General features: G+C 37.8%; 1 protein-coding gene across 1 annotated transcript in view; it reads left to right on the top strand.

Annotated features, from left to right (window-relative positions):
- The window catches only part of ptprt (protein tyrosine phosphatase receptor type T), a 485707-nt gene that overhangs the window by 210115 nt on the left and 262620 nt on the right, over window positions 1-12972 (top strand). The window contains exons 9-10 of the mRNA XM_084740791.1: window positions 5420-5535; window positions 6048-6228. Coding sequence (XP_084596917.1) covers window positions 5420-5535; window positions 6048-6228 — 297 coding nt within the window. The remainder of the gene's footprint in view (window positions 1-5419; window positions 5536-6047; window positions 6229-12972) is intronic.

Below are 12972 nucleotides of genomic sequence, written 5' to 3'. Positions count from 1 at the left end.
TTATTTCATTCTTCTCTCTCTCCGGCTCAGTGATGAGTGATTATGTCTCTGTAATTGAGGAATTACAGTGCGTGCGTTCATTATAGGTACATCACTTGATCTGTTTAAGCATGCATAATTACAGGTTAGTTCACATTTGTTCTCTGGAGGAGTTTGACTCTGAAAACAAGTTCTTCCTCTGTGTTTGTCTCTCGCTGGATTTTTCTTTGATAAAATGTTTGCACTGCCGATCAGGCTGTCACTACTGTAATTTTTTTTTTTTTTTGACATCATTGTTAATAAATTCAATTTTCCTTCTTTTTTCTAACCAAGAATCCTATTGAGGGAGCTGGATCTATCCCAGCATGCAGTATGTGAAAGACAAGGTGTTGTTCTTCAATCACATGGCATATATGTATTTTAAATTAATACAATAATTATTTTCTTTTTTGCATTGTGTAAACCAACATGCTCCAGATCATTGTTGCACTACATCATTATCACTTATTTTTTAATTTAGTTTGATCAGTTGACTCTCAAATCAGAAGCTTAAGTCGTGTTTCCACCACACGAACTCTTTCCATTTACAAGGAACCTTTGGAGGAATTGCAGAGGTTGAGTTTCCACTACAGGGTTAAAATAAGTTGTAGAGGCATTATTTTATTCCCAGAAAGTATGCTCAGGGGTAGAGCTCAGGGGTGGTGTGAGCAGTGCCGAACATTTCTGATTGGACAGTTAGTCTCAGCATTTTATTAAGCCAATATTTTATAAAATCTGTAGCTGCAAATCAGTCTGTTTCAGTTCGCCATATCAAATCCAAGTCTTATCAGTGTAATTTGCTTAATCTTCACAGCTTCTCAGGCTATGGTGGAAACACAGACAACAACAAGCTGAAAGAACCTTTTAGTCAAGTGTTTCCCAAACTTTTTTTTAGGGGCCAACTTAATAAAAATGACAAACTGTTGCAACCCAATTCACAATAGGCCTTATTAGTAAATCTGGGGAAGAGTTCATTTGTGCGAGTTTTGGGTGACTAAAACTTTTGGGATCTTTATGTGAAAATGCAGCTTTAGACTTTGTTATCAAATTTCTACATTTCCATCATCAAATGATTGATTTTATTAAAAGGTGGTGGGCAGATTAAACCTTGAGCCAGTTTGTGAAATGTCCTGCTGCCTTTCAGACAAACAGACAGCAGATAATTATATTACCTGTTAAAAGAAAATGGATATCTTAAGAATTTTTTTGTCAGAACGGGTCATTTTTCCAGCATGATGACATTTTTTTTAAACGGAGGCCATCAGCTCATCTGCATCCGTCTCAGTCAGATGTAGTTAAGTCCTGTCTTCTGGGGACAGTATGCAGGCCGTGTGAAAGCACATCGCCTGCTGTGCTGACCTGAGGATTGGGTTATACGTTGGTTATATCGCCTCCCCTCCTGCAGCTTTCCTGGCTGGCAAATGTCAGTCTGCTGCAGTCTTATCCAGGGATGGTCGATTACTTTATAGGCTTTGGTCTTTTAAGTAGAAACACAGACTCTTTAAACCATAAAGCACCCCAGGGAGCCTTAAGTCTGCACCCAAACTTACAAACACATAAGCAGTACACAAGAACACAAATGGATTTGATATCTCAGGCTTGCAGGGATGCCGCTCCTGTTCTTATCCTTCAGCCTATAGCTTTTTCTCTGCAGATACACACAAATGTATACACACACACACACACACACACACACACACACACACACACACACACACACACAGAGACAAATGAAGCATTTGTCTCCTGTCTCAGATGGCCTCTTAGATGGCTTATCCAGGGTGCCGTTGTCTAATCTTGTCTTATTAGGATGATCTTACATTTAGAGTAAGTAGCTTGTTTGAACAATCTTTTGGGCTCAAAGCAAGGCTTAAGTTTAATTTTAAGTCTGTGAAGTATATTATTTATTTTGTCAGGCATCAATTTAAATTTAAATATTAAGTCCTAGCTGCTTTTTAAGACTTTTAAGGTTTATTGAACTAATTTTGGAAAATTTATAGAGAACGAAAATATGAAAAATGATGCAAAATATTATCAAAGTTCAAAATTAGACTACAATTAACCTTCAATGTACCTTTAATCTTTTGAGAAGCAAAACATTAACCATGGTTTTGATGTGACACATCATTCATGGAACAAAGCTTTATTATGTTTTATGATATTTTGAAGTAAAAATCTCTTATTATCTAATAGTCTCACAGCAATTCATGAAATTGTCACAAACTCTATCTGTCTTTGTATCTGTATTTGGACAGAAGACCAGAGGTGGGCATGGTTTATACTGAAAGTCACATTAAACCAGGCAAATGTTGTATTTTCTAATCTAATATTCATTGGTAATGCAATTATTGTGCCTTCAAAGCATATTTATGTAATACTGGCATATAATTAATTATGAAATGCATTTGCACATTTGCAGAATTTCTGATATGCTCTTCTATTAATTTGGTGACCAAAACAAAGTCTCCTGTGACCCAACTTTGGGTCAGAACCCAGTCTTTGAGAATGACTGTTTCAGTTCACTTAAAAATAATTCCAGCGACTAAAAGTTTTGGGTTCTTTATGTGAAAATGCAGCTTTAGACTCTGTTATCAAATTTCTGCGTGTTTCCATCATCAAATGATTGATTTTATTAAAATGTGGTAGGAAGATTAAACCTTGAACTGTACTTGGTGAACCATGGTGAATGTTTTGCTTCTCAAAAGATTAAAGGTACATTGAAACTGTACTTCTCATCTCCTTGTATTTTATTTTTATTTTTGACTGAACTAAGTTTTATGAACTTAACACCACCATCACCACCTTTTAACTGGGGGCAATTAGAAAATGGGAAAAAATCTTAGTAAAAATATAATTATGTATTAGTATTATAATAATATAATAATAAATTAAGTGTTAAATGGAAAAATTTTGTTTTTCCCTGAAGATTGTGGTTTGGGTTATGGAACAATTGCATCCATGTACCCAAATTTATAGATTAAATTTTGTGACTTTTGCACAAAATGCCACGACGCTGGCTTGTCCCATGAGCTGCAATTAATCCAGTGTTTTTTTCAAGGTGAAATGTTGCATTCCCCGCAAACTGAGTCCTTAAACAGAAGCTGTAACAACAGAAAAATCAGGTTATTTTTCTCCAGAGTCTGACTGTGAAGGTTTACTGAGTTATAACTTGGAGGGTAAAACTCTGCCTGAGGATCAGTGTTCATTTCTTGAGAACAACAGATTCCTCTCATCTGTCACTAATTCATTATAGGTTGTTCTTCCAACAGTTATCAGACATAATGAATGAGTGTTTACTTCTTTGCCAGACCTCATTTCTCCTGTGTAGGTGTCTGTTCTTTGCAAATTTTGGAAATCACACATGCATTGTAAGTAAAGTTTTCATTCTCATTGGAGAAGTACAGCTAATATAGCTTCTCTAATTATGCACTGACCTGTTTTGGTTGCCATCGTTAGCTGATAGAAACTAATTAGGCAGACAGAAAGATTGGTTTGAACAAGCTTGTTAGTGTGCAGCCAGTCGTGGTACACAAACCTGGGGATGAGAGCCCAACATATGGCTGGAACAATGCTGTGTGTGTGTGTGTGGTTGTTTTGGCCATGTGTGGTTGTGCGTGGGCGGTTTGGAACCTTTCGCCGGTCGTGCGTGTAAGCGCATGCATTTTTGGTTTTGTATAAGTGTGTGTGTGTGTGCGTGCGTGTGTGTCTTTCAGTAGTGACATATGGGCATCAAGCGATAATATCCACTCCAAATGTCTGCAGATCAATGCAGGGACTTCTGTGCGAACCTGTGGCTCATGATTTTGGGCTCTCCTGTAATGATGCAGCGTGGCCTAGTGGTCAGACAGATTTCCAAGTAATTAATAGATGACAGGCTGGAACCTGTGGACCCGTTTACAGCCTTCATGTCCCATCAGAGGGGCCCTGAGCGAGACACTGAACCAAATTACTGACGGTAACAAATTCTGTTTATATTCTGCTCCTGTGAAATGTAAGTGACATAGATAATTTAATTTGTTTTTGTTCATCTGACTGATACAGCTGGTAATCTCAAGACAGCATGTTCAATTATTAGGGAGGGGGAGAGACCTCCTAATGGTTGTTAGTTACAACACATTTGTTTAAAAAGATGGAGCGCTCCTACTGTTCAAATATTAATTGAAAACTGAAAAGATGTATGTATGCAAGATTGACTGATGAACTTCAAGAACCAGTGTGCAGGATTTAGTGGCATCTAGCAGTGAGCAGATTGTAAACATCCTCCCCCTCAAAGTGTGAAGGAGAACCTGCAGCAAAACTTGAGAAAATTGCAAAAGGGCCTCTGTAGACTTGGTGTTTGTGCTTCTGCATGGGGGTGCAACATGGCAGCCCCCCCGTGGAGGAGGACCTGCACCTCATTCTAAGATAATAAAAACACAACAGTTCTTATTTCCAGGTGATTGTGAAAACATACCTAAGAATATTTTATCCCATCTCTGCCATATTCTGCTCAGAGTTCTCATAAATCTTACACTCTTAATGTATAATTTCCCCAAATTTACTGTATTTATGCCAAAATCAAGTCATTGTTTTACAATTCAGAAGTCTTAAATCAAGACAAGACTGACAAGTCAAGTCCCAAGTCTTAAACTTTGAATTTCAAGTTCTAAAGAAGTCATAATGTCTTCAACATATATAAACTGTGACTTGATTGGATGTTGTTGAATTGGTTCAATCAAAGTGGATCCTGGGAAATGAAGTGTTGAGAATGAATAGTGTTAACAGTGATTGAGTCAGGTAATTGAAATAAGGAAATAAGTCGATTTACGGTACACTTTTAACACTTTTTAATCTCTGGACTTGGTGTAAGGCAGTGGTTCTCAAACTTTTCAAGACCCGAACCCCCAAAATATCAGTTGGTGTTCATGATCCCTCCACCTCCATCTGCCCAAGATTGTTCAGCTAATACTGTAACACATGAAAGCTACCAAAGTCAAACTCAAATTTGCATCTTGTGACTCCCGTTGAGGGGATCTGACCCCGGGGTTGAGAACCCCAGGTGCAAGGTATCGAGTATTTTCAATTCACAAGGCTTGAGACCAAATGAAGTCACAAGTCATTGTTGTTAAGTGCAAGTCAGTGGGCAAGTCCTTTTTGATTTTTGCAAGTTGAATGTAAAGTCATCAAAATAACTAGCCACAAAGCATTTGGGGTGTAATGGTGAAGGATGGCTTTCACCGAAGAACTGCTGTGCACTTTATTTTGGATTTTGGTGGTGTCATACTGTCTTCACAGTGATCACATGTACAAAATGTAAATTTTATACAACAACAAGTCTGGCTCAACAGTCTCCACTTGCATCATACTGTCTCAACTGCTCGGCTGAGGAACTAACTTTTGTTTCTCTCCATCTCTCCTCCAGATCCAGTCCACGGTCCCCAAAATGTCAACGTGGTGGACGTCAGAGCCCGCCAGCTTACCATACAGTGGGAGACGTTTGGGTATGCGGTGACACGCTGCCACAGCTACAATCTGACGGTATGCACATCTGGCCACAATCTGTGTTGCGACTACAATGTGTGGACACTAATTACTCTCCACTATGAAAGCATTATGTCACAGTAGTGGGAAATGGTGGCGCATTTTGCCATTTTTATGTAAAAGGTCAAGTTAAATACATTGTTTTAAAACAGTCACTTAAATTTTTAGCCTGACTCAGCAAAAATCGTATTATCTTAGGAAATTATCAGGTTTTGTAATTAGAGGTGAAAGTATAAGGCCCTCAACCTAAAGTATTGTGTCATAAGTTGCTTTAACCACCAGTGTTTTTAACCTTTAGATGCACATTTAGCAACACCCCTCCTTCAGCTTCTTTTATGATTTGTAACATTCACAATTTGGACCTGCACAGTGTTCTGCACTTTCCAATTCTGTCAAAGCATTGCAGGTTTAAGTGCTTTACATAAAGGCAGCTCTGCATAAGTGATCATTGTTTTAACCAAATTACAGTGGAATAAATGTCATGTACTGTATCTCCCTCTGTTTTCCAGGTGCAGTACCAGTATGTGTTTAACCAGCAGGAGTTTGTGGCGGAGGAGCTGATCCAAACGTCGTCACATTACACTCTGAGAGGGCTGAGGCCCTTCGTCACGGTCAGGCTGCGGCTGGTCCTTGCCAACCCCGAGGGCAGCAAGGAAAGCGAGGAGATAGTCAAGCAGACAGAGGAGGACGGTGAGTGGAAGTAAAAATGTATTTGAGTTGTTTAACAGCAAACTGTTTCGTACAGCGTAGATCCAAACCCTCTGTATATATTATTTTAAATGTGAAATCCATGATGGTAGATACGTCATTTAGTATGTGGCTAAATAAAAAATAAATAAAAGTTGCCAGATACAAAGAAAGACAAATACAAAATTTAGATGAAACTTCCAATAAAAGTAAAACAACAGTAATAAAACCTGCTGACATTTAAAGCAAATGAATTTACTAAAATAAGAACAGCTGGAGGTGAAGTAAGATAAAGTTTCAGATTTTAATTTCCCTCAGAATAAAAAGAAGGTCAACCTTAAATTGTTCTGAATGTTATTGCATGTATACAATAAAAAAACAAAACAAAACGGTATTTTCAAAACTCAGTAAGAAGACCTGGAGAGAACAGGATTGCATTTAAAAAAAGATTAAATCTATAATTCAGCAATGTAACCCTCCCGGGTGAGCTTTAAGGTGATTATTAGTACAACAGTGATGCAGTCAGGTCTGTAAGCATCACTAAGGTGCTAATAATCACGTTAAAACTCACCCTTGAGTGTAATATTATAATTATACAACAGGTTACAGACAAACTAAAGGACATAATCAAGATTTATTCATATTGTGGGGTAATTCGCTCTCAAAACAAAAAATAAATACATTTTACTAGTGTTATGTCCTTTTCCTGGGACGCACACGGAGTCTGACTAATACCTGTGAAACAATCAGTCACGTCTATAAAACTCCTATGTAATGAACCCCTATTTGCTACTCCAGGAAGTAGGCCGGCCCTTAGTAACCACTGAGCAACAGAGACAATTTCTAGACCCTGTTGAGTCGGCAGCCAGCTGGAGCTCAAGTTAATGCTTTCTGCAGATCATGAGATTTTCCAAACTGAATAAATAACATATATACAAACACAAAGCAGCTTTGGTAGCTGATTTGTGCTGTAATTAAGATATCTGATAAAAAAAAAATAAATAAAAAAAAAAGCTGCTGCGTTGGTACCAAGTCCTGTTGCCTACGACAACCGTTTCCACGAATACCGTGACCTGGGTTACTAAGAATCTTCACAGACATCCAGAGTGATGTAAAATCCAAACTTCAAAAATCTGTTGACAAAAAGATAGATTTCCAAAGTGTTTGTTGGCGTTTATCTTCTGAAAAACAACAGTCACAAAACTGTCTGCTCTCCAGTTTGCCACACACAAGGGAGGCAGCAATAAACAGCACCATAAATTATATTAATTAAAGAAAGTTCATTGATTTATTCTATAAATGTTACTTAAACAGCTATAATAAATAGTCTAACAGAAGGTCAGAGTCTATTATAGGCACATTGTGGTTTGAGATTTATTTCCATGAATAAAAAATGTCCAAAAACATCCTCCTCGGTGGAGTAATATTTTTAGCGATGAGCACAGTGTGCTGAGCACGGTCTAAATGTCTTGACCAATCAGATTGCTTGGTTGGAACTACCTGTTGTGTGATCACAGGTCCAGCTCTTATGCTCCAATCAGCAGCCATGTCTCATCACTGCACCCTTGAGCAGGAAAAGCTACAGGACGTACAGACACACTTTATTAATGCTTCAAATATAAATGTACCTGTTGAGTTCAAATTATTTGAAAACAACAACGTTTTATTTCTTTTCCAGAGGGCTCCATGTTCTACTAATTCAGAACAGAGTATTTGCCCCAGCCACTACTGCTAATAATTCATTGATGCTTTATATTTCTCTCAACAACATGCCTGCGATAAACTGGAATAGCTTGAATCCATTAGAGCAACGCCTGATAAGCAGGATAAAAACATCGTTATAATGATCCCAGATCTCTCATCTCTTTCCCACCCTCCTCGGGGCTCGCTGTTCTTCTCCTGATCTCATAACTAATATCCTCTGAATTTAGCTTCTGGGGAACATCACATCTCCGCCTGAAATTCCATCCTTTGCTTGCAGAACACACACACACACACACACACACACACACACACACATGCTGCAAGTTGTCTGAAGCCTTTAAAAAGAGTTAACATGACTGGGGAGCAGCGATGGCTTTGGGGGGGAGAAGGAAAAAAAAAACCTTAATTGTTTTGTTCTTAATTGTTTTTTATTTAACCATCGTTAATCTCCTGGTTGTAATTCAGTAATTAGGGAACAGAACAGCAATTGTTCACACGGAGGCTAATTGCTGTTTGTACGGTAATGGCTTTATAGAGCTGGGGCTGCAGCAAATGAAGCAGCTTCTCACACACACACACACATACACACACACATACACACATACACATTCAGTACCACATGTTTTTTTTTCCTCATGCTTTTTAATGTTGCTGATGACATAGAAAAAATACTTTAACCTATGTTAAGGGGCAAAATGAGCGATTTGCAATTAAGATAGAAAATTACTTCTCTCGCACACACAGGACTCATCTTCCTAGTTTATCTCGGGATGAGAGCTTCTCGGGTTTTAATCACGTCCTTCTTAATTGTTTTACCTGCTGGAAGCTGCACTCTTAAAGGCATAGTTCAGATTTTTTGAAGTGGGGCTGTACGGGGAACTTATCCATCCACTGCAGCTGACACGCCCCACTTCAGAGAGGCAGTAGGAGTGTCGGTGCAGGAAGCTTTTAGCCACCTGATGAAGTCCCACCTAAAAAAATCTGTATTAGTTATATATTTACCAAAAACAGCCACTGAAAAATTGCGACCTGTTCAGAATGCTGCTGCCAGGGTTTTTTTTTGGTTTTTTTTAAAACAAAAACTAAGATGAGAGATCATATAACTCCTGTTTTACATAATCTACACTGGCTTCCTGTGTTTTTTACAATTGATTCTTTTAGTTTTTAAATCAGTAAATGGCTTTTATATCACAGACTCCCTCATTTTATGGTCCTTCATGAACCCTTAGATACTCCACAGCTGCTCTTTTAACTTTCCCCAGGGTTGCCACTAAAACCTTCGGTGATGCGGCTTTTTGCCATTACGCCACCCAAAATTTGGAACACTTTGCCTTTAAAGGTCATACTTGCTGACTCAGCAGACATTTTCAAATGGCAACTCAAAACATATCTTTTTAATATGGCTTATGACCAGCCATAGATTAGAACTTTTATCTTTCCTATGTTCCTCTTTGTGTCCCTACTTGATTTTTTCAACTTTATTTTATTTTGTGGGTGAAGTTTGTTGTTGCGTTTTTATTTGCTGTGAAATTGTAAAGCACTTTGAGCTGTGTTCGGTGAGCGAAAGGTGCCGTATAAATAAAGTTCATTCATTCATTCATCCAAATATTGCTCTCTCCAAAGCCACCAGACCCTTCGGCAAAAAGAGTAACTTTGCCTCGTAGAACACGGGAGTTGCTCGTCTCCTGCTGCCTTGATCTCTTAGTTTGTGTTTGTTATTGTGTGACTTAGGCGTTTTAACCCTGTCAGATTTGATGCTTCCAATAATTTCCAGAAAATTAAAATTTTTGAAACAGAATTGTTTATTGGACGATTATTACTGGACCAACATACAAAAAAAATCATTGTAAAATGTTATAAAATAAGGCAGCAGTTCCTAATCTTTTCTCCTTGGAGCCCCCGTACTTGTATCTAAGCCGAGAAATATTTGGCTTATATAATGTCACTTTCCCACCTAAAATATGTTTTGCTGCACACAGCAGTAACATTATTTAGCTTCCTGCACCGGTGCTCCTGCTGCTTCTCCAAAGTGGATGCATGCCGACAGCCATCTACTGCAGATAGTACACTGACTGACGAGTGCCTCATACAACCCCACTTCAAGTCATGAACATTTTGTCTGTCTCACTGCGAGGCATCCAGCATTGTTAATTTGACACATCCATTATTGCAGAAAATCAGGCTTCTATCTTCGCTCCACGCTGCTTAGAAGTTGAAAACTTTTCATGTTTACTCCAGAAGCTGATTGCTTTGTTCTGCTCGCACCACTGCTATGCCAACCGCCTCCCAGAGTGAATAAAAAGTTCAAATGTCTAAAGAAATATAAAAGTCAGAAAGAAACTGGCTAAATGAGATTAAAGTTTTACTCGTCAGGATGTAAAGCCTGTCGTGGGTGGAGATGACTTAAGGAAGGGTTTTCTGAAACAGTTTCAAAGTGACAGAATGAAAGCGGTCAACTTGCACACAAAGACAAAAAGACAAAGAATGGACAAGTAGGGGAGACTGGGAGCAACTGTACCTGCATTTTTTATTTGTTTTTTTACATTTTCCTTCATATCTTACAGATACACTAATCATATTTTAATTAATAACAAATCAGATATATTTTTACTATTTTTACTGACAAGGACAAGACTATATTTTAATGTAATGCAACAAGTCAGGTGGTGTGGGTGATAGTGAATTGTTAACAATTTATTATACTGTATTAACCCATTTTATATTAAATAAGAGCTGCTGTAATATCTGACAATGTTACTTAAGAATATTTATTTATTCATCATTTAGTTATTTATTTGTTTGTTTATGTTTCGCATATGGTTCAAATTCTATTATATATCAGGCATTATATGCATTTAAAGCAAAGTATTTCTATTTTGCACATAGCAACAACAGTCCCAACATGCTAAGCTGACCATGTTTTTAGCCAAAATCTCCACTGTAGATCCTTAGCCTGAAGCCACGTTAGCATGCACACCATCTGAACTGTGTGTGTGTGTGTGGTGTGACGGTGTGCAAACAGAATGTCAGGACTTTAGGAGTTTTTTTTTGTTTTTTTTCCCAGTTGATTTTTTACATTTTAAAACTGGTGAGTAGACAATGGCTGAATTTTCATTTTTGGGTGATCGATCCCTTTAGTTGAGATGCTGACTTATTCGGAAGTGTAAATAAAATTTCTGTTCATCAGTTCTGTTCATCGTTATTGTTACAGTTATTGTAATCGTCATCGCTCTATGTATGAGCACACTGTGTACATCTTTGAAGTCAACATAATGAATGCATTTGCCTCTTCATACAGTAGTTAAAAAAAATGCAAAATGGGGACCCATTCATAAAACTTTGCTCCATATCATTGGTGGTCAAACGCTGCACAGGGTACCATTCTATAGCGATAACACAGCACACAGTGATAACCATATTGTGCTTGCTGTACTCATCCCCGAATAAGTGAATATTGAATAAATTTGTTTTAAATTACAATCCTTAATTTCTATCCCACTTCAACTGTGAGCCCGACACGTCTCAGTGTCGTGCTTAGATAACATCAGCCAACACAATCAATCATTACCGTCTTGTTGCTTTCAAGTCCACTAACTGGCTGTCATTTCCACGTGAAAAACAAACTGTAACTGCTTTGTTAATGCAAAAATTGCACGCTGGCAGGTTAACAAGCAAGACTAATTCACTTCGCTTAAGGTGTCAGTGATCTGACCCTGCGTGCTCAAACGCAGCCGGTCTCCAGATGAACTCGCGTGATGAGTCATAAGTGGTTTCCAGAGAATTAATGATGAAACTAGCGATAGAATTCTAATATTCACTGTGTTGCTCTGATAACAATGGCTTGTCTTTATCAGGCTAAATATCCTGTTTGTGGTTAAGCACTTTTCAAATTCAAACAGCGGATATCAAATATTAAAATTCAGATCTCAAATCCCTCTGTTTGTAACATGTTTATATGCTTATAAATACTCCCATTCCCATTAAAGAGAAAAGTGATCTCCTCAGTCAAAGGACAATCACAGTTATTGAGATTTAATAATCCTTTTATCATCAGAGCGCTGGGTCTTCTCTAAGATGATGAAAGAAGAAAAACAACAATCAGTTGTCATCTTCTGTTATGTTTTTGTTTGTACAGCTGTCACTTTTCAAAAAACCAAACCATCAAAGTGCATTTAGTCATAGAAATGAACTCATCATTTATGCGCTTTTAATAATTTTAACCGCTTATTTAGTATATCAAGTATCAAAGAGTGCTCCCAACCCACCGTGGGCCAAGTGAAGGTTTGAAAGAAAAAGAATAAAGGCAAAAGATTCACCATCATTAACCAAGCCTTGTTGGAGCTGCTCTGTGTTTTTCATTCTTTCAAGATTGTGAAACTAAATCTGGCTCAGTTTAACAACTTCAAAGAAAATTTTTCATCCCAACAATTCAAAGATTTTGCCCCTTTTGCCTTTTACAAGCCAGACTTTCATACCAACATCATGTTTGTTTTCACTTACTGTTTATAGCAAATTCATGGAGATGACATTGTATGATATGTAAAATACCAAAAGAAGGATTGTTGCCATGTTAAGACAGTGACGATTTTTGGGAAAAGAAAAACCCCACTTTTGTGCAAAACACCTGCTCATGTTTTCAGGACCAAATAATCCTGCTTTCATCCCAAAGCAAAGAAAATACAGCCTGTTTCCAAATCATAGTGCAGATCTGCCCTTTAATCCTTATATCACAATATGTAATTTAATATTAATCCAGTCCAGCAGCGATGCTGGTAATTCCTTCCTGCTTGTTTTTCATCAAGATGTGTTTATTTGTTCCCAGAGAGGATAAACCCACAGTGAGGAAATCATGAACCACATGAAAAATGGCACTGTAAAAATATTGATATGCCACGGATCATTCCTTTTTTTCACATGTGAACACTGGACTAAATGAGGCGTTTCTTCTTTCATCATTTAAAAAAAAAAAATGTCACTCTTACAAAGTGACTGATGGCACTAAATTAGAGTAAATGATGGAGCTTTTTTTACACATTGGCAAAT

The sequence above is a fragment of the Lutjanus erythropterus genome, chromosome 2 (genome assembly GCF_056507025.1).
Source record: "Lutjanus erythropterus isolate fLutEry1 chromosome 2, fLutEry1.hap2, whole genome shotgun sequence".
In the NCBI taxonomy this organism is placed as follows: Eukaryota; Metazoa; Chordata; class Actinopteri; order Lutjaniformes; family Lutjanidae; genus Lutjanus; species Lutjanus erythropterus.
The sequence above is the reverse complement of the archived record's forward strand: the minus strand, read 5'-3'. Positions and strand labels throughout refer to the sequence as shown.